This window comes from Manacus vitellinus, unplaced genomic scaffold, assembly GCF_001715985.3.
Source record: "Manacus vitellinus isolate BGI_N305 unplaced genomic scaffold, ASM171598v3 scaffold_50_pilon, whole genome shotgun sequence".
NCBI classification, from domain to species: domain Eukaryota; kingdom Metazoa; phylum Chordata; class Aves; order Passeriformes; family Pipridae; genus Manacus; species Manacus vitellinus.
The window spans coordinates 5,143,903-5,165,353 of NW_021940612.1; the positions used below are offsets into that span (position 1 = coordinate 5,143,903).

Here is a 21,451-nt window from a genome sequence, read left to right on the forward strand (position 1 = left end):
ATTTAATTTGCTTAGCCATTCAGTGAACATGGCTAGATACCTTCATGATAGTGCTAGAAAGGGAAATGTTGATTAGATTGATAGCATCTGTAGAAACATATAGTCTCAAAATTCTTGCAGACAAAGTGTTTAAATAAATACTGTGGACAAGGTCAATTAAACAATTCAGGTGCTGAAGGATCCTGCGGCTTCCTACTAAAACTGAGGCCATGTCTAGGAACCTTAAAAGAAAGGTCCTGAGCAAAAGTTAAGGAGCTGATGTAAACCTTGGAAATGTAAGCCCTTTTTCTGGTTTGAGATATCAGCAACAACCTTCAGAGCTTCTGTACAGGTTGACGGTAGAATTCAGCTCACTGTCCAAGTGAATTTGAGTGGTGTGGTGGGTTGACCTTGGCTGGATGCCAGGTGCCCACCCAGCCGCTCTATCACTCCCCTTCCCAGTTGGACAGGGGGGAGAGCAAGGTGGAAAAAAACCCAAACAATTCATGAGTTGGGATAAGGCAGTTTATTTAAAGCAAAAAGTAAAGTGAAGCTTGTGTGTGCAGAAGCAAAAGATAACATGGTTTATTCTCTACTTCCCATGAGCAGTGATGGTCAGACACTCCTGAGCAGCAGGGCTTCAGGATGTGTGACGGTTCCTCAGCAGGCAGCCATTGGAGACAATGAATGCCTGCCTTCCTACTCCTTGCTTTAGCTTTTCTATCTGAGCTGATGTCATATGGTATGGAATATCCCTTTGGTCAGTTTGGGTCAGCTGGCCTACTTGGGTCTCCTCCCAGGATCTTGCCCTCAGCTAAGGAAGGAATGTTACAGTGCTGATGCTGTGCTCAGCAGTAGCCAAAACAGTGGTGTGTTATCAAAACCCTTCTAGCTACCAATGCAGAGCACAGCACTGTGAGGGCTACTGTGGGGAAATGAACTCCAGTTCAGCCAGACCCAATACAAGTGGGTGCACAGCTGTTGGTGGTTTTCACCTGCACTGCATTCATTTGAAGCCCTGGGTAGGGGTATTCTGTTGAGGTGGTGCTTATTACTTTGGTTGTGAAGATGAGTTAGCACATTTTGTGGTCTTTGCTGTGGCACACACTGGCTCTATGTAAAAAAGTTTGCTTCTAGTGACAAGTTCTGTTGAATACAGTGATGGAGTGTTTAAAGGCAAAGTAAGAGTGCATTGGCTGTGGGAAAGCGTACTTTAAATTAGACTCATCATCTTCTGGTGGAGACTGTGCTTGTTTGTTTTCTGTGAAGGTTCCCAGCTGAATGTTACAATCAGGTGTGTCATGATTGGAGAAAGATTTCTTTTAGTATTTTAAAGTATTTGTGTGGCTCAGTGAGCTGCCACATCACTCTTTCTGCCTCCTGACAGAAATACGTTCCTCCATAGACTAATGAGGTAGGTGCTGTAAGTATCACATCTGGTGCAGTAAGAAAATGAGAGCTGGAATTCTAAGGTGTACTGAAGCAGCAATCCACATCTAGCAAGAAGATGTCAGAAACGAGTTTGTTCAGTGTGCATATGCCTTCCAGCTGCTTATTAGTAAATGTTGAAGGCATGAGACAGTCTTAAACCTTCGTCTCAGTGATTTCCTCAAGTTCAGTTCAAGAGTATAACCTGCAGCTTTGGAGATAAAGTACTCACCACCGATCTGTAGAGTGTTTGAGACTATTCTAACTTAACTGTATCAGACCTGTAGGAGGACCCCTGGTGGTCTGGTGGTTAGGATGCAGCCCTCTCACGACTGTGGCCTGGGTTCGATTCCCTGTCAGGGAAACTCCCCCAGGCAGATGGAGCTCGTCAGCCCTGTAAGGCCATCCATCTAAGAGAAGGTCACTCTAAACAAACCTACGTCCTGAGGACCTCGCTGCCACTGTCCAAGCTCGCTCGGCCCCGGCAGATGAACCTTAGGATTAAAGGGTGGGCTCAGTTCAGCGCACACTGTGTCTCACCTAAAAAATCCACTGTGCAGGCTCGAAGGGTAATGACCTTTCCCAAATCTTCGTTCACGAAGACTGGCCATGAATAAGAGTATCAGACCTGTGCAAAGTACCATTTGGTACATTTGTTCACTGTGGAAAACACCCATCAGGATTTTCTGTGCCACATGGCAAGCATATGTCAATTCAGTGATGATTTAGTGCTTTATTCAGTGGCTGTATTTTCCCCTAAAGATTGAAAGAAGTTTTGATATGGAACCGTTTTTTTTAATTTACACTCACACTTGGTCAGCAGAGTATGGAAATTTACTGAGGAAAAGGGTCGTAATCCAGGATTCCTTTTCGTCTTTTCCCCTTATATCTCTAATATTGATGCCTTTATTTGTCATTTTAATCCATTGGAAATTTCAAGTTTTGTTGTTCGTAATGGCAAAGTTCTAGTGGAGCGATGGAGAGTAGTGCCTGGTGGTTAGTGCAGTGAAATGAGAACAGGAGAAGAATGGGAACTTAGGCCTTCAGAAAAAAAAGGAAGATGGTGATCTTTGGGCTCTGGAAGATAAATGAAAGATGATAATTTGTTTCAAATGTTCCTTATTTGTGCCAATCCTGTATTTTATTTGCCTAACATATTTTTAATGCTCATTGAAAATGTTTGTGGATAACATCTTGTAGTAACTTTTGTGAGATTTCTGCAGCTTATCTCTGTGTATTGAGCATTTTGATTCTGTGTTTGTGATACAACAGGAAATGGAAACATTTATTATTTATGTGTCTTTAATTCACACTTTGCATGTAAAATTCTGGGGTGTCCTGTTTATAGTGTTTTAAAGATGCAGCCAGATGATTTTTGGCCCTGTCATTTTGCAGACTTTAAGTGGAAACATACCCACTTACCCAGTGGCTGAAATCTGGCTCAGAGTTTTTTGGCTGCAGGCATTTAAGTGAAACTTAGGAGGTGAATCATGTATTTAACATCTCCTATCTTTATAGCTAGAATTACTAGAAATTTTCCTCCTTTGTGTTTTTTAAACACTTAAAAACCCATAGGAAAAGACCTTTGAAATTTGTAAATATTACTGTATTTTCCAACAAGGCAGAACTTTAATAGAATGATAAAAGAAAACTGTTTTCCTTCCATTGATAAAACCTGTTTTGAGCCAATGAGACCTCTGAAATTTCAAGAGCTATGACAGTTCATAACAAATTACATTGTGAACCGTTCTGTTTTCAGGCTCAAGACGGTACAGATAGTGGGTGTTATGAAGCTGTACTGTAGTGATATAATAAATTGTATGTTTTCTCCCTAGAGAGAAAAAGCAAAACCAGGGGAGCCAAGAACCGTAGACTGTATTGAAACTTTATGTGAGGCAAGTAGACTGGATTTGAGCCACAGTACCTTAAGAATTGTGGTGGATATTTTATAGATCAGTGATTCTGGTAGTCTGCCTTTACATAGTTCAGTTTGATAGATGGTTGCTGCCTCAGTATTAATTTAATCATTCTGTGTCTGATAATATCTACTAAAAAGATGATTAAGGGTTTCAGATAGGGATTAAAATGACCTTATTAGAAATCAGATGCAGTTGGCTAGTTTCAAGAAAAAAAATGTCATTTTTTCATGGTAATTACTTGTTCTTATCACAGATTGACCTCCAAAAACATGCCAAACAAAAGGGAGATGTTATGGGCCACATTGAAAAACATTTAGTGACACGGCATCATGTCTAGACTCCAAAGATTTTGTTGACAGAACAATGAAAATCAGGGACTTAGTGTGCAAAGGATTTCATAAATGAATGCAATATTGAATTTACGGTATTCTCCCAGGTACTCATTTATTCATCATGTAATTTCTTAGGTATTAGTGATGCTAATTGACCATATTGAGAGAATTGTTGAAGATTTTTGAGCAACTGCACAAATCCCAGAACTGAACAGATGAGAGTTGAAGCAGAAAAAGTGAATCTGGTACTAATTTTGTAAAAATTTTTGTAGCTGAAGATAGTGAAACAGTATCCTTGGTGTAATGGTGGATTTGCTTATTCTGGCTTAAGACCATCACCTTCGAAAAGTAGCTTTAGTATACTGGCTAAAGTGTTCTTGCTGCTAAGAGTTGAGCTACAGACTACAGCTTATATTAATATTTAGTTATTTCTTCATTAGGTCATATCCTTCCTTTGACATACAATGACAATCTGGCCCTAGTAAGGCCAATTTAAGCTTTCTATAGAAAGTACTAAGTAGCAGCATGAAGCCTTTGAAAGCCCTGTAGGAATTTAGGCACATTCATTTTATGAATTTCCATTGACAGTTGCGTAGCCCGATGTAGTAGTAACCTTTAAAAATTGCATCCAAGGTGTTTGGTTTTGTGGTTGCTGAGGTCCCAGCTGTGCACAGGAAAGATGGGAGTAATTCCCTAGTGATGCTTGGCAGTTCCACTGTCTGGTGGCCTCAGGTCATCCTTTTGCACTAATGATGGTTTGTGAGGGTAAATGCCTCTCTTCCCTACATAAGGGGGAGTTTGTTCCTTCTAAAGTATGAGATGATATTTGGAGAAACTCAGCTGGCAGAAATGAGTTCCTTCTGCTTGTCTCTGTTGTGTCTAGTTGTGCTGGAGTGAGGGAAGTGACTGCTTATTCTAATCCTGAGCTGCCTATAAAGTGTAAATCAAATTGAATAAAGTGGGAATAAAGTGTAATCAAATTGAATAGGAGAAAAGATATTCTGTATGTGGTGAAGAACATAGCTGTTATATACCAATGCATAATGAAACACATGGATATTAGTGTGTACCTTCATCTATTGAACTGGGTTATTTTCTACATTATAGTTTAAAGTTCTCAGTAACAGGTTCCATCCTCCCATTTTTGCAGAGATTGAAAAGCTTTGGATAGATTATCAAGAAGAAAAGGGATTTGAGAAACAAAATAAAAGAAGGTAATCTTAAGGAGATCATTCAGAAACTCTCTTTACTCTGTTCCACCAGAACAAGAGAGTACTCAATAAATTTGAAGGTCACTGAGAAATTTCAGAACTGGTAAAAGGGAATTGCTTTTGTATACAGCCTGAACATTACACCTGTAACACTCATTGCTGCAGAAGGTTGCTAAGGCCAAAAATACAGCAAACTTGAAAAAGACATTGGATACTAAATGGGTCATTGCTGATATCCAGAGTTATAATAATTATTACTATAAAAGTTTGAAACAGAGATTGTGTTTGAGCTTTGAAGCACAGAGTAGTCTCTGTCTGACAGATATCAAGATGAAACTTATAGAAAGATAACGTCATGACTACCTTTTATGGGCCCTTATCCTACAGTCTGAACTTACTATACTGGCAGTATACAATAGTATTTGAATCTGTTGTCTGATTGCATGTATCAATTGCTGTTTGCAAAGTCCTTTAAAATGTACATCTGTATCAGATGTACATTTTAACAGAAGCGATAGCCATCTAAACCCCTGTATTTAACCAAATTGAGTCAGAAGTGAAAGCAACATGGTTGGATATCTTTTATAAGTGTCAAAATGCTACCGACCCATATAAATGATCTCACACTACACTGAGCATACAAACTGAGCATGTATGTATGTATGTTAAGGTCCAATGTGTTTTGTTTTTTTTTTTTAAATACAGTTATTTTTCAGTACAGTCTTGCTGCTAAGTGTCATTGCTTTGTTGGTAAGTGCAGTGCATCATATGTCTGGATATGAAGCTACTGTCCACTTTTCTGAAATAGAACCACATCTCAAACAGTGTGTATTCTGAGTGTGTATTCTGCTGTGGAGCAGTTTGGGAGCCACTGGAAATAAAAGCAAAATGACCTTGCAGTTAAAGTTCATTATCTCAAGACATGTAACCAGAAAAAATGAATCCCAAGGTGTTTCTTAGGTTTTCCACCCACCTCATGACTGGGAAAGAAAGTGAAATAAAACACACACAGCAACATGATTTCTATTTCTAATTCTATTCTATTCCATTCCATTCCGTTTGTACTTCTTTTGAGGCAGAGGTCTTGCAGCTGGTTTTTAGTGTAACTTTAGGAACCTATAGAATAATAAGCAGTAATATTTTATAACCTCCTGGCATGATGTAGCTGTTTTCATTAGAGACTTAACACCAACATGACATATGTAGACTTTTGCAAATAAACAGAACTAGATTTAATTCTGGGTGAAAAACAGAGGCAGTACCAGAGAAATTAAACTTCAGTCACCTATCCTGTACATAAACACATTGCAGGAAGAAGTTGTCTCAGAACTTAACAGCTATCAAAGGAGAGCTCTGAGGGACGAAAGTTGTTTATATTTTATTGGTGGTTTCACCTGAAATGATATGTTAGTAGGAACTGTGCAGGTTTGCACAGTGAAATGCTAATCTACCATGTAGACCTTATCCCAAGTGCTAGGGCTAGGAAGAGCAGAGACCTTTAATCTCTTCGGATGTTCAGGTCTGGCAGGAGTAATTGTAATGGTTTTCAGAGATGGTGTGAAGGTGTAACTTTATGAAGCAAATTATCTCGTTACTTTTCTCCTTGTTCCCTAAATAGCATAATTAATATCCAGATGTTCCCTAAGATTAGTTTTATTTCCTGCTCACCTAGTTGACAGACACTGGTGAGATTTGAATTCACAGCAGGCTAGAGCAGATGGCTACCTTTGCTAACAGATTACTGCATCAAGGCATACAAACTCCAGCTCTGTCTCAATAAACTTCAACATATGATTTATAAAGTGAACATAATAGAAGAAATCTATGATACCTATAATGGGAATCATATTACAGCACTACTTAAAGCACCAGGAGAATTGCCTGAGCAGTTAGTGTATACTTGTGCCGATCTCCAAATCTTATTAGGCAAGAAAGCATTGCCTGGGAAATTATTCACCTTCTTTTCTGTATTAATTCCTTTAATTTTTTTCTTTTATTGAACTAATTAAGGCAGATTTCCAATACATATAGCTTCTATTGAACCTCCAGCAAACATATGTGTTCACGCTGCGTTGGCAGTTAGTTATTTGTTTTGGATATTTTATATAAGGAAAAAAGTCTCTGCTAAACTTCTGTACCAAGTCCATGATGAAAGTGCTGTACTCTCAACTAAAAAAAACAAACGAAAAGAACTGTTGTTTCAGAAAAAGAAAAGTTATTGCAAGATGATGCATACATATCCAGCACGGCAGATAAGCTTGATTATTTGAGGTGATAAATTGCAAGTAAAACTTACCTGGAACCATTGCTGAGAAATGCCTCGTAAAGGAGACCAAGGCTTTTTACAGATTGTGGCAGCTTCAAATGATGACATAGTATCTTTAAGAAAGGTGATATTTATTTGCTATGTAAATAAATATGAAATGTGAGTGCCTGTGTGCCTACAATCTACTGATATTGCTGTTATTATTTTTGAAGAGGGTGAGTCTGTAATTCTGTGTGTTTTTCTAAGCATTCAGAACATATTTACTCTTTGGGAAACTCCCGTTGCTTTTAGTGCTAAAGAATGAGATACAGAGTGATTTATAGCTATGTAAGATGAAGTGGGAGTCCTTACTCTTGCAAAATTTGGTCTTGTTTCCTGATGAGTGATACCATCTCACTCCTTTTCTGCTTTTCTGAGGGCATTAGAAAAGTCAGCTGAGGTGCCTTGGATAGAACTCCGTGCAATTGCTAACGCTCTCTTTTGTCCTTTCTCTTCTCTAGTTTGATCTGTTCAGTGCTCTGTTTCCCTCACTTTGTACTTAAGATCTAGGTTTTGCCCTGCTCTCTGTGATCTCTGTCACTCTGTGAGAGGAGGGCTGCAGTCACCTGTGTGATACTGGGAGCTAATGGGATTTTCTTGTTAGTGTTGTGGAGAACAGCAGGAATACCACAATGTCAGTTAGTTGAACATAGAGATTGCTTTGTGTTTGTTACAAAAAGATAGATAAAGTTTCTGGGTTTGAAGAGTAAGGGAAGGGTTTTTTCCATTTTGAAGTTAAAAACTGAAGTTAGGATAACTTCTGTTTGCAGACCTGACATATTTCCCTATATACTTAACTAGCATAATGTATTTCCACATGCAATATTGTTTTCTTAAGATATGAAGCAGAGGAAGTGTAGAAAATACATAGCAGCCAAACATTGTAGTTATATATTTCCAAAGATTCTGTTTGACTGCTTGACTGAATAGCACTGACTACAGTAAATATTTGATGTAGTAGTGGTTTTGCTTGCATTTATACGGCTTGATTAGAGTTGCATGGTGTCTCTTCTGTCAAATACAAATACGTGTGGATGTTTTTTGTTATTGTTTCTATCATAGACTTGCCCTCAGCAAACTTAAGCAATTATAACATCACCGTGGTGGAAGGAAAGAGCATCACGTTGTACTGTGATACTACTGGAGGACCACCCCCAAATGTGTCCTGGGTGGTAACTAATCTTGTTTCAAACCATGAGGTAAGTTTTATATTCAAATATGTGACAATTCGGAGACAGGTGATACCTGCTGAATGATGGAATGAAGTTACACATTCAGTTTTAGTTAACTTTTTATTAAAAAGATGAAAGAGAAAGTTAATGTTGGGATTACATTTGTTTTCCAGTTATTTTCAATCACGGGTGACTGTGGCAGTGCTTTTGGAGAATGGCAGACATTTGTTTCTCAAGATCCTGATTTTCACTCTGGTTTTTTGATGTTCACTGGTAAATGAGAGTAATGTAAATTTTTGAAAGTAATGTGAATCGGGATACTGAAACACAAGGACTTTCTTGTTATCAGTGATACCTGCTTACAGAAAATAAATCCAATCTATCCTAATTGTGAAAAAAACTTTGTGTTCATAATTTTATTATATTTTCATGTCAAAGGTTTGGTGTGTTGGAATTTGGTTGTAAATATTTTGTGGCTTGTTTAATTTTCCTGCCAGGTGTTGCTACAAAAGGAAGCCTTGGAAATTGAAGTTAAAATGTTACTAAAAAGAATGGCATGTGTTTGTTCATTTTTTAAATGAACTATGAAAATGTTTCCTCAGTGAAATCATCTAGGAGGGGGAATGTTGTTTTCTGGGATCTTTATATTTTGTGTCCCTATTGTAGACTGTGTGTACACTGGAGATGGCATGATTAAGTTCTTTCTGATGGAAGTATTGACAAAGATGAGGCATTTAAACAGATATTCAACATGCAGCTACTGACCTCATAAATTGGCATTATTTACACAGTGGAAAAGACCTTCTCTATATTAAAATTTTGTGGCATTGTTTGTCCTACATTCATGGTGATGCACAACTGTCTAAAGCTTCTTGGTCTGTACAAGGTGTGGGATGTGTACTTCCAAAACTCTTCCTGCAGTGTGGAAGAGACAGGATCTCTTGGGTCTCAGTTTTTGTACTTTCTTTCATAAGGTCATTATATCAGGCTTGTATAGAATTTAACTAGCCTGTCTTTCATTTCAGCTCCATAAGTAAGAGCTCTGCAGAGCTCTAGTTGTATTTTTAAAGTAATTTTCTCTGATCTGTAAAGTTCCCCAAAGTCATCAATCGTCATCAAGAACAAGAAAGTAAAACAGTTTGGGGAATCTATGCCAAGTTGTGCTCTTTTTCTCTCTCTTTTTTTTAACTTTTTTTGTTTTTTAATTAGGAGCCAAAACAAATGTGGGATGCTGTTCAGAAAGTGAGGTCACCTCATTTTTTAACCCTCCTATCTTTGAAATGCCATAATCAATTTACTTTAAGCTCTCCAGAAGTATTTTGCCCTGGAATAACTTCATCGTGGTGTTTTAGAGGGGCTCATAATACAGGCTAGCTACAGCCTTAGCCGTGGAGCACAGTAGTCTTTTCAGTAGCAGGAGAGCTCATGCCTTTTAAACCTTGTTTGGCATTCACAACTGTCCTTTTCTGTGAGTGTTGCTTTCGGTTTGTTTTCTCTCACTTGCAAGTCTCAGTTTCTGCCCCCCTTTCCTTCACCTCATATTCTGTTTTTGCCTGTTTTCTCTCTCTTTCCTGTTTTAAGAGCGACATAAGCAAAAGTTAAAACTAGACTTTAGTTCTGCAAAGCTGTATGTTCTGAGTTTCTATGCTGATGTATAGTCTGACTGATGTTGCTTAGATTTTTCTTGCTTTAGATTTCAGCCCTGAGCCTGTGGTTGAGCCCCTCTGCTTTCAGTCCAGCTTTGGCCACTGCTCACCTCTGAGAATTGCACGCAGAGAAGTGTGTGATGGGATGTTTGCTTTTCCACCCACCTCCCCTATTGTAACACTGAAAGCAAAGGGACATTTAACTCAGATGGAGTTGTGCTGTCATCTTGAGGTTCAAAATTCTGGTTGCACAGGACTATATGCAAAAGTGTTCCCACAAATTCCTATTGACTGCCATGTCAGGTTGCTGCAGTTTTACAGATGCATTGTGTTATTTGTTTGTGTTCTGTGCACTGCTGGTGTGTGTGTGTACAGTAAGAAAATTATCTCAAAAGTAGTTTTAAAAAATTATCCTAATTATTGTTTATTTTCTGAATGTGTTTGGTTCCTATCCTAATAAAATAGTCTTGCTCTTTGTGAAAAATTCAGGTATGGAAATAATGATTTGGAGATCATATGAAGGCCTGATTTAAGAACATCAGAACCATTAACAAATAGCTTGCTTTTTGTGTGTGTGTATAATTCACCCATATTTCCTTAATCAGTATGGCATAGCTGCATATTCAGTATGTCATTTAAGACTGTAGATGGACACTGAGCTTTCTAGGAATCATAAGAATCAAGATTTATAAGAATTATCATTCTTACCTTAATTAGGCTGTACTTAACACATAAAACAGTACTTGGACAATAACATAGGTAGTAGAAAGTATTTAGTTTCTTGTGGAAGGTTTCTTGAGAAAAGAAAGCTTCCAAGAGAAATTTGGTTGAGGAGGTAGAAGACACATCCTTGTCAAGGTACAGTAGGGCTCAGAAGGCATCAGTGGAAGAGATGTCACGCAGAATTTTAAAGGAAAGAGAGAAAAGGATAAGTAAAGCAAGGATTGAACAGAATATAGGCAAGAAGAAAAAGTTCAAAGAGAACAGGCAGAGATAGAACACAGAAATTGGTTATGAAGTAGGAGAGAGGGATGAGCAAGGGTGTGGGTAGAGAAGAAAACATTTGTGTGGAGAGGATCAAGTGTTAAAAAAAAAAAAGGCAGAGACTGAAAGTGACAGGACAGAAACATGGTTGAGTGCAGTGTTTGTAGCAGGACTTCTGGAGCTTTGAATCCACTGCCACTGATTGTTAAAATTGATTCTGTAGGTGATTTAGGTCTGTGTGAATAAGACGCTAAGGTAAGGCTTTGATTAATTGTGGACTGATAGAGTTAAAAGGAAGGGAAAATGAAAAATGCCATTCAGCTATTGCCAATAACGCCCTCCCTCTCCTTTGTTCTTAATGCTGTGGTTGACACATACATGTTTTTCTGATCATTTGTAGAGTGACACAAATAAGAACCCTGCCTCACTAACCATAAAGAATGTTTCGTCCATGGACAGTGGACTGTCGATTTCCTGCGTAGCAGAGAACATTGTGGGAGAGTACCAAGCCTCTGCCGAGCTCACGGTATTCTGTACGTATGCAGGCCTCCATACAGGTCCTGAGGCCAAACTGCATTAGCAGGAGCTGTTTTGGATATAAGTATTTTTTGGTCTCTAAGGTTGTTGAAAAGAAAACCGTTAAGGCATGTGAACTATCTACTTCAGTTAATGCTAAGGAGTAGCCCAACCAGCAGTTGTTGCATTTATCTTTTTCAGCTCTGTATTCTGCAAAAAATATGTTTGTAACTGCTTCCTCTTCCTCTTAGAACAATCTGTAAGTAAAGGTCTAAAATCCCAAATACTAAATGGCACTATCAGTGTGGGAAGGTTTGTAGTGATGTGCGTGTCCATACACACTATCTTAGGAATTGAGAAGTGTGAATGCATCAAAAAGCTTGTAGAATTCTATGAGACTACAAATGCTTAAGTTCTTACTATCTAAAATAACAGCTGCTTTGTTCGAAAAATAATACACTTTCAACATTTGTACGGCCAGATATAAATTTATTTGTCATAGCTTTGAATAGTGCATGTATTTGTCAGGGCCAAGGAAGGGGGAAGGGACATTTAGTGTAGAGGCACTGGCTTCTTAGGTCTAGGCTCCAGGCTAAATTCATTTTACATGAATTTACACTGTCATTTTACATGACAGTGTGTTTTCACAAGTTCCAACCCTCTGTTTAATTGAAGATGAGAATGGAACAGTTCGTAGACAGCAAACTTGGCTCAGCGTGTGCTCATGACAGAGCAAACTACAGAAATCACTGTACATGTAGGTTTGTAGGTTGAAATTGGATATGTAATAACTATGGGAAAGAACATAAACTAGAAATGTTTGAACAGTGTAATGAGATTCTGAGCTTGGCACTGTTCTGAGTGATAAAAGGGAGTACAACTAGATGAAATTGGATGTAGTTAAGAATAAATATAGAGGAAAATTTCCCGGTAGTGAAATAATGGGCAAGGTGTTGGAATAATCTCTTGAGAGAAACAGAAGTAGTCTGTAAACTTGAGGCATTTAGCAGATTTGAACAAGGATGAGAATATGTATAGTAGAAAATCATCTTTCCCTGAGAAAAGAATCCAGGGAATTAAGTAATCTGTTCTGACTTTGATTCTGTGAAGAAAATAGTCTGTAAGTTTGGATTCCTAGCTGAGAATATTTGCAGTGCTACTTGCTTTTGGCCAGCTTTTAAATATTTTCAATACTGCTGTTTTCCTTCAGCACTCCTGTGCACCATTTTTTCAGCAAAATAAAGCTAAAATGTTTCTCTTCCAAGAGAGAGATTTTCTCAGCGATCTAGTAACTGAACTTCCCACACCTTACAGGCTTTAAGTGATTTAACACATGTTCAGTCTTTGTCTGAAACTAGTTTGCTTTGTTTTTTTGAAGAGCAGCTTCATTTCAGTTGTAAGCATAGTACCCTAGGCAGAGCAGGTGCATTCCTGTGTGAGCATCCTTCAAATATGTACCATTCCTACTAGTAACATGTATTTGTACTGGTGAATAAAAAATACTTCCCTGATAACTTTGGAGGGAGAAAAGGAAAGGAGGAAGGACATGTTCAGAATATTCTGATGTTCTTCATTCTTTTTTTCCAATATAGTTGCACCAAATATCACATTTATTGAATCTCCAACCCCAGACCATCACTGGTGTATTCCATTCACTGTGAAAGGGAACCCTAAGCCCACATTGCAGTGGTTCTATGAAGGAGCTGTGCTGAATGAGTCTGAATACATCTGTACTAAAATACATGTTATCAATCAAAGTGAATACCATGGCTGCCTTCAGCTGGACAATCCTACACACCTGAATAATGGTGCTTATACCTTACTGGCAAAGAATGATTATGGAGAGGATGAAAAACGGGTTGATGCTCATTTCATGTCAGTCCCTGGAGACGGTAAGTGTAATTTTTTTTTAATGTTAGCAATTGCAAATTTATACTGTTGAGACAGTGCTCTTGCCCAGTTTAACTATTTGGAGGAAGCTTTTTATAGGACTTTTTTTTCTCTGAATAAATGTCTTCAATATTAATTGTAAAATAATGTTTTCCTTGATTATTTTCTTCTTGTTTATTGCTTCTCAAGGGAGGCCATGCCAGTGCTCTATAAATCTTTCCTTTGAGTAGCCATCCTCGCTGCCAGCTAAGGCTAATAAAAGGTTGCTTTTCTGAAGTTTTCCCAAGCCTCAGTTCTGATCCTGGAAGGCACTGACTGCCAGTTCAGCCACTCTGTAATTTGCTGCACTGCATACGAATGGAACTAGGCAGTGTATTGCAAGACATGGAGGATGCCTGTGTAGCATCTAGTGCCTTGTTGCAAAACTGATCGTGCGGTCCAGTGAATTGATGATAATATGTTGTTTAGGGCATCGATGACCCAGAGGCAGGATGGACAAGGTCTCAGGTGCTTACAGGCATTTTGATGTCCAGTTCCCATTCATCTATGTGAAGGTTGGGCATCTACATGTCTAGGAGTATCACTGTTCAAGATAGCTGCATCTTCAATTGCTCTAAAGGTTCTACCAAGGCCACCTAAATGCTTTTTGGGCAGGCTTAAGGTAGACTAATTACTGAATTGCAGGGACTACTGTAAGTGATTGTTATTCTCTGTGATTTGATCTTTTCTCACATCTTCAAAACCATACATGAAGTGACTGCAAGAACAGTCACTGTACATGTAAGCATACTGGTGTATGTGGAAGAAAACACTGAGGGGACCTTGCACATCTGGAGTAGAAATAAAGTCATGGTTTTGTGCAGATAATTACATACTCATATCTGAAAAAACAAGCCTGTATGTACCTTTGGCTTTTTAGCCATGTGATATAAAAAGTTGTCTTCTTTTAAACAGCAATGTGCAGTATAACGTTATCTGGCAGGAAAAAAGGGGGATGTTTAAATTCTCTCTTCCTATATCTCAGGCTACAGAAAGTAAAAATATGGTCATATGTCATTTTTTCCCTATCAACTCAGTTTCCTGTAGGGAGAGAGAGAGTAGGTCAAAAGACTTTCCCATCTTTAGAAGGAGAAGATGCAGAGCTGATAAAATCAGACTATTTACTCCTGCTGTCCTTAATGCTCCTCTCTTCTTTTTTTCTCTGGAGTTCTTCCTTAAGTAGACTCATTACAGAAACATGCCATGATTTCAGCTATTGGCATCCTTTAATACTGCTTTTTAAATGTTCAGCAAAACAGTTCACCTCATGGATATTCTGTGTACAGTGGAAGTTCTCTTAAACTCTGCTTATTTAATATGAATCTGAGTTCATTTTCTAATTGAATAACAGTTAACCTCTCATACATTTAGGTGATTTTATAATTTTTTGTCTTTGATCCAAATCCCTTCTCCTGTTTTTCCTTTATGCCTCTCCCGTGTGCACTGAAAACTTTCCAGTTGTGTTGTTTTAGATCAGTAAATAGAACTGTAGCTATCCTCTAAATTAGAAAGAAAACATTATTTATTTGTTCCATCATATTTATATTCATATGGAATATAAGTCTATATATTACTATATATTATTTAATCTGTGCTGTGTTCTTTAGGCATTTCCCAAGTCCTGTAGTGGATTAAGCTTCACAAAAAGAGTACAGAGGAAATGGGACTATGTATGGACAGGATGTAACTGCATTAGAAATTAGTTCATATATAGTGAATGGCACCAAACCAGTCTTAAAAATTAACAGCAGGGGAAATGGCTTACATACTTAGCCTCCTCAATATTGTTTTTAGTTTTTTCCTGTAAGAGTTCATGTCATTGAGCTGCTGAAAATGTCACAATGTTGTTGTCTCCTCCACTGAAGCTCACATAAAAGCAGATGTGTTGTATTACAATTTTCGTTCTCAACTATTACTGTAAAGCACTGTCAAGCTTTTACAAATCCTTAAAAGGTTTTTTCAGTGCTGTTGTTACTGTGTAGTTTCTTCTTTTGGCCCCTATACTGTACAATGAATCATAAAGGTTAAGGCTCATGCCCTGGTATTATGTTCATTTCCATGTCTTCATGACTGAATTAAATATTAGTCCTGATGTTTCATGGAGTGAGGTACACTCACTGACGTTAAACTGATTCTCTGCTTATTGCATCACTTGGGCAAATGCTCAGAAGGTAAAAACAAACAAAAAAAAAATTCAAAACCTATAATCCATATGTCTAAAGTGAATACACATAAGTCTGAAACATATTCTACTATCAACAACGTAATGCTTCACTTTCACAGTTGCATCAAACATGGTGAAGACATGATTTCTCTAAGGTGCTCTCAATTTCCAGCATGCTACTTGGTGAACTTTTTTCACTGGTCTGAGGATGGAGGAAACTATGTACCACAGTGGGATTTTGATGGTGTTAATGATACCACAATTAATGTTGTAAAATAAGAATTTGTTTTAAATATGAAGACCTAGAAGAATAAAGTTTATATTTTATTGGCTGGATTTTAGCTATCTTTAAGCTGCTAAAGTTCTTGGTTTCCTGTTCTTGCTGAAAGTGACTTGATTATTTGAGATGACACTGCAGTGAAGAGTAAGCCAGAAATGGTCATGGTTTATTCTGGAGGCTGTCCTCATAGTTGATCCAAAATGGCTAATGAATGTCGGAGAGATTTTTACCAATAATAGGTATTTTTAATTAAGCTTATTCATCTACCAACTGTCTATGCTAAAATTCAGCTGAAGTTTCCAAGTCACATATATCTTGTCATAGCAAAAGAATATGTTAAATATGCCATAGAAGTAGCATTTGCTTGTGTGGCATAATGTGTTTTACAGATGTTTTTGGAATTGAGTCCTTTGCTGCTGTTTTATTTTGAAAACATCAAATTTGTAAAGAAAGAAACAAGCAATCCAAGTGTAGTTGATGTAGTTTGTAAAGATGAGTGAATAGGATAAGTCTTTGATAGTTCAGTTACTTAACAGCCTCTTCTAAAGGGGACCAAAACAATGGTGCCATTCTGTATTTGCCTTGAAGATAAATGTGTGTAAATATGCAAAATTATTGTGGTGAAGTTTAATGTTAAAATAACTTCAACTGATGATTAAGTAGGTGTGTTTTTATGTGCTAAATAGAAAAAACAATACTAAGTAGAAAATTGGGAGTTGTCTACGATCTTGATTTTTGAAACTTTATTTGAAGTATTCAGTTATACAAAAGGAGTTGAATAGAGTTGATGACTTCCTAGTTTATATCTCTGGCAGGAGTTAAGGGTTTACTAATCTGCTTATTTTATCCCAATTTAAGTGAACGTTAACAAACATGTTGCCAGAAATAAAGGACTGGGAGGCTTTTTTATTGTTGTTTTGGGTTTTTTTCCACTTTTGATTGCAGAATGTGAGTTAAAAAATACTGTCTTTCAGCAGATGGATGTTTTACAGCAGAAAAACTGAATCCATGGATTTTTATGGACAGAAATCTCTGGCCAAATGTTGCTTGAGGACAGATAGTGCAACATTTCTTCACTGGTTGTTTATTTATGTTGATTGACATGATGCTTCTCATGGGGATTATTGAAATGTATATCTGGATACTAGAATATCTTCAGATGCATTTTAAAATGAACCTAATTATCTGTTGCCACTCTGCACATAGGTTGCAACTAATATTTTCAGCACAGTTTCTCATGCTGTGAACAATGGTGTTCTGCTCATATTCACAGTGGCTTTATGCCAGTGTAATGCCACTGCTGTGGATTTACTGTATAGTATTATAAACAGAATTATATTATTTGAAGTTGGATGCATCTTTAGAGATTTTAATTATCTATAGTTTTACTTCCAAACCTACAAAAAGAAAGACTAAAAATATGGAAGACATTATTAGACGCCTACTACATAAGCTATGTTATGAATACATTATAAACTAGAATGAACAGGTATGTTAAGATACAAAACAAGTATTCAAAGCATGAATAGTCTAACAGTGCACAATAATTCTGTGGGCATTCTGTACATTACATTCACATATGTGCTTAGCCTTACCTATGTGCAGTAATTAGAAAAGGATGCAAATAGGCACTAGTAAAATTTAGAAAAGTGTTGCCTGGACAGGTATCCATTTGCTTGTGTAAATTCTGGTTTCTGAGACATCTGACTCTTTTGGTAAGAGTTCTGTCTGTGTATCAGCTGTGCAGTTGGCTTCTTGGAAGCATCCTTTTACAGAGTGAATGAAATGGTACTGCTTCAGTTGTTGCTACCTCTAGCCCTTAAATTACCAGCTCCCAGCTAAACCGGTTTGCTCTCACAGTGATATAATAGCAATTTCTTTATCAGGTAAAAATCCATAATTGTTAGACCTCACTGAAGTCTGATTCCACTTGAAGTCAGTGAGAATTTTACCATTGACATTTCAACGGGAATAGTTGATGTTTCACTTATTCCATATATATATATTGATAGTGGAAAGTAGGATTTTGCCCAGTTGGGGAATAATGTGTGCCCTTGCCAGAGCTAGCTTGCAGTAACTCTTTCACATGAAGCAAAATATTAACCTTTGGGATAGCTCCAAAATGGTTGTAAATGTAATCTGATAAGCAGGTACTGTAATTATTGGTGTTGACTTGCATTTATGTAGTTACTGGTGATTGCTATGGCAAATAAAGTCAACTCTTAAAACAATACCTGTTCTTATTCGTCCAGCATTTGCAATCTATTTACATAGCTTTTCTTTTTTTTTTTTCTCTTCTCCGTGTGCAGGTAGTGGCCCAATTTTGGATCCAGACGTTTATGGTATATATTTGATTTCCTTTCTCTTTTCTTTTAATGCTAGAAATTAAGGAACTGAAGCCATTAAAAGATTGAATGTCAGACTCAGTTAAATTGAAATGTCACATATTATAACACGATTCTAAAAAGTACTTTGTGTTTTTGGTTCTTCTGCCTTATATTCAACATACATGATGGCAATATGATGTTTTACTTACTCTGCTGCTTTTGATTCACATTAGGAGAAGCATAAATCCACTGCTATGAATGGGTGCAGTTGATCCTGTAGAATGAAAGCTGTCTAATGTAGTTCACAGACATTAGGTTTTGTGAACCTTTTGGAGGCATTTCTTGGAGGAAAGAGAGTTCATGATTTCTCCTTATATAACTTAATTTATTTTTTCAAGGATGATTCCATACTTAATTTGCCTCCAAAAATGTACCCCTAAATCCCACTTAAAAATGAAGTTGGCATAGGTAAGTTTTCCTATAGGTAATTTATTCTGCTCTGTCCACTCATTTGTACCTTCCCTTCATCTCTCTTGCATAAGCAGACCATCAAGTCAGTGGTAGCCGAGTGTGTGCCAGGAGATTCGATGGCACAGTGTTCACATTAGTTTTTTAGTTAGGAGAAATGTACCTAGTGAAAGCCAGTGTGCACTAGAATAGAAGCTGCAGAATGAAAAGCAACTGGCTAGTTTTACAAAATATTTCTGGTATACTTCTGGTGAGTGGGAAAGTTCACCTTAACCAACATACCCAAACAACCTGAAGCTGGATCCTATTTGGAGTAATTTTTACTTGGATGAAATGGCCCATGACTCAAGTTAGCTAAAGCTGATCTAAATGTTATGTCTTTGATTCCATTCCATGTCATTAAACTTTAGCAAATGTGCAGTTGAAGCATCAATTTGACTTTAAATGCTTAGAAATTCCAAAGGATAGCTTCCCCTCCCTCTCTTTCCAAATTCTTTTTTTTTTTTGTTTTGTTTTGTTTTGGTTTTTTGTTGGGAGGCTTGGGGATAGGAGAGTGGTGATGGTTTGCACAATTTCTTCATGTGTTGTATTATATAAACTGTATGCATGAAGATTTTGATTCTGAGTTGTTTATGAGGCCCTGATGCCTGTGTATGGCTTTAGTCATGTGAGCGCTGTATGCTTCGATTGACTTGGGTAGGATTCTGCTAATATGTTGTGCTTTGAGTTTTGCTGATGGATTACACCCTGCAAGACCCAGTCCTGGTGAAGGCAGCCTTCCTTTTTATTCTTGGCTGTTCTTTCTGCTGTTTAAAAATGCTGTCCTTGTGATGTGAGGTGATTTCCAAATGTTTTCCATTAAGTGTTTTGAACATACAACAGAAAATAGAAGAACTGATGAGGCTGCATCAGGCTGCATGACATTGTGTTTGTCCGTGGGAGTCCAGACTGCATGGAGCAGTTCCTGCAGTGCATGGAGCAGTCACTAGTGCCTCTAGCTCACCTCTCTGGCACCTCTTGGAAAAGGCGAAGAGGGGAAGCTGTCCTGACACCATCTGGGAAGTAACTGAGAGAAATAAAGCAACTCACTTGGGTATGAGCAGGAAATTTAAGTGCAAAGCCAGCTCCTTTGGCTCTGAGTTCACATTTTCATGCTACGATGCTTCTTCTAATGTGGTTGTGAATGTGAAGGAGACAACCTGCCCCATATCAGTCAAACCCCCAGAATCACTGTGCAGGGCCTGCCTCCCCTGTTTCCACCCACCCCCCCCCTTCCCGTGCTGATATGACTGTGCTGTTATGTCTATCCCAGCTGCCATGCACCTTGTTTCTGAAATTGCTGCAAAATATGTCCCAGGCTCAGATGCAATTCACCGCAGTTTTTATAGTTATTGGTGGCTGCATGAGGTACACAGCACAGGAGAACTTGGCCCTGCAGCAATATGAGTCCTACCTAGCATGAGTCAAGAGGCGTGACCCTCTCTATATAGCGCTCAGTGTTTATGTCAGGATTTCATAGTGAAATGAAGAGGAATTTGTTTAACTCAGAATCATCTGGTTTGGGCTAGATAGCTGTTGTGTGTGTTTTCCTTGACTGACTCACCCATTTCAAGACGCATTGAAGATCTGGCACTATCCACCTCAAATGCATATGATTCACAATTAGACAGCAGGGAATGTCAGCACAACACCTGTGTACTGATGCAGCCTACTTTAACTCTTGCCCATTTGAATATAAAAGTGCATTCAGGGGATTCACAGACCAGACCTGAAACACTATGTATGATTCTCACTAGTCCTCCAGGGTGTGATTTCCAGTAGCTTAGTACAGATATAAGCACAAAGACAACTGCAAATAGCATCATCTTTTGCCCACTGCTACTTACATGTGAAATTAAGACCAAAAAATTTCCTTCTTTGAAGTTTGTTTTACAAAGTCAGATCAGTGAAGGCCCTAAAAATTTGTTTTATATGTTGGTCTTATAAACCTACAATAAATATAAGGTTGGCCAAAACTATATTTGTGAAAATGTTCCCAGGTAATTTTAAAGGAAGCCCAACCTTCTAGGCCTAGGTATTTGTTATAAAGCAGGCTTTGCCTGCAAATAAATTAAGCAGAAGTCTCTTCCTCTCCTGTGGCAAAGTGTGTAGTCATGGTGACAGATGGTCTTGTTCAAGAGTCCAGGCTGCTTGTGCAGGTGAGCTGTTCAGGCAGGGGTTGTACTACCTGGACGGGCGAGAAGTGCTGTTCATACTTCTGTTGCTGATGCATGGTAAACTACACCCATAGAGATGCAGTGCAGAGTTGTGGAATTCAAATGGTAAAAGACAAAGATATTAATTTTTTTTCCTCATGAAAGCTCTGTATATTTAAAATGTATTTTGGCTTGAAAGAGTCCTGTCCTTTGGCATGTATAGTTTAGAGCCAAAATAGAATATGTGAGTTGTTTAGACATCCTGACTCTGCTGACTATAGCACTGATACCAGAGGTAGCTGATAGCTTCCTCTACCAAAAAAGTCTGCAGCCTGCTACTACCTTGCAGAAAGCAAGTGTGTTCTTGAAGATCAAAAGCCCAGTGCAATGTCTTGCTAGCACTGGCAGCTGAGCTCTCCAAACTGGCCTTTGGAACTAAAGGAGAATGCCTCTGCTGGGGTGCAAGCCTTCCCTGTGCTTGCTCAGCAGCAGCTCTGTGATCAGAAGAGCTCCTGCATCTCTAATTAGCAAGAGCTGTGCCTCTGTGCTCTGCTTTTTCAATTTCATAGTTAAAATTTCATCTGTAGGCTTATGGC

At 38.1% G+C, this 21,451-nt stretch overlaps 1 protein-coding gene across 3 annotated transcripts in view; it reads left to right on the forward strand.

The window, feature by feature from the left end:
• NTRK2 (neurotrophic receptor tyrosine kinase 2) overlaps positions 1–21,451 on the forward strand; it is a 203,468-nt gene that overhangs the window by 33,936 nt on the left and 148,081 nt on the right. For all 3 annotated transcript variants that reach the window (XM_018080932.3, XM_008934200.4, XM_018080933.3), the window contains 4 exons: positions 8,237–8,373; positions 11,377–11,509; positions 13,085–13,384; positions 18,175–18,207. In XM_018080932.3, the coding sequence (XP_017936421.1) occupies positions 8,237–8,373; positions 11,377–11,509; positions 13,085–13,384; positions 18,175–18,207 (603 nt within the window). The remainder of the gene's footprint in view (positions 1–8,236; positions 8,374–11,376; positions 11,510–13,084; positions 13,385–18,174; positions 18,208–21,451) is intronic.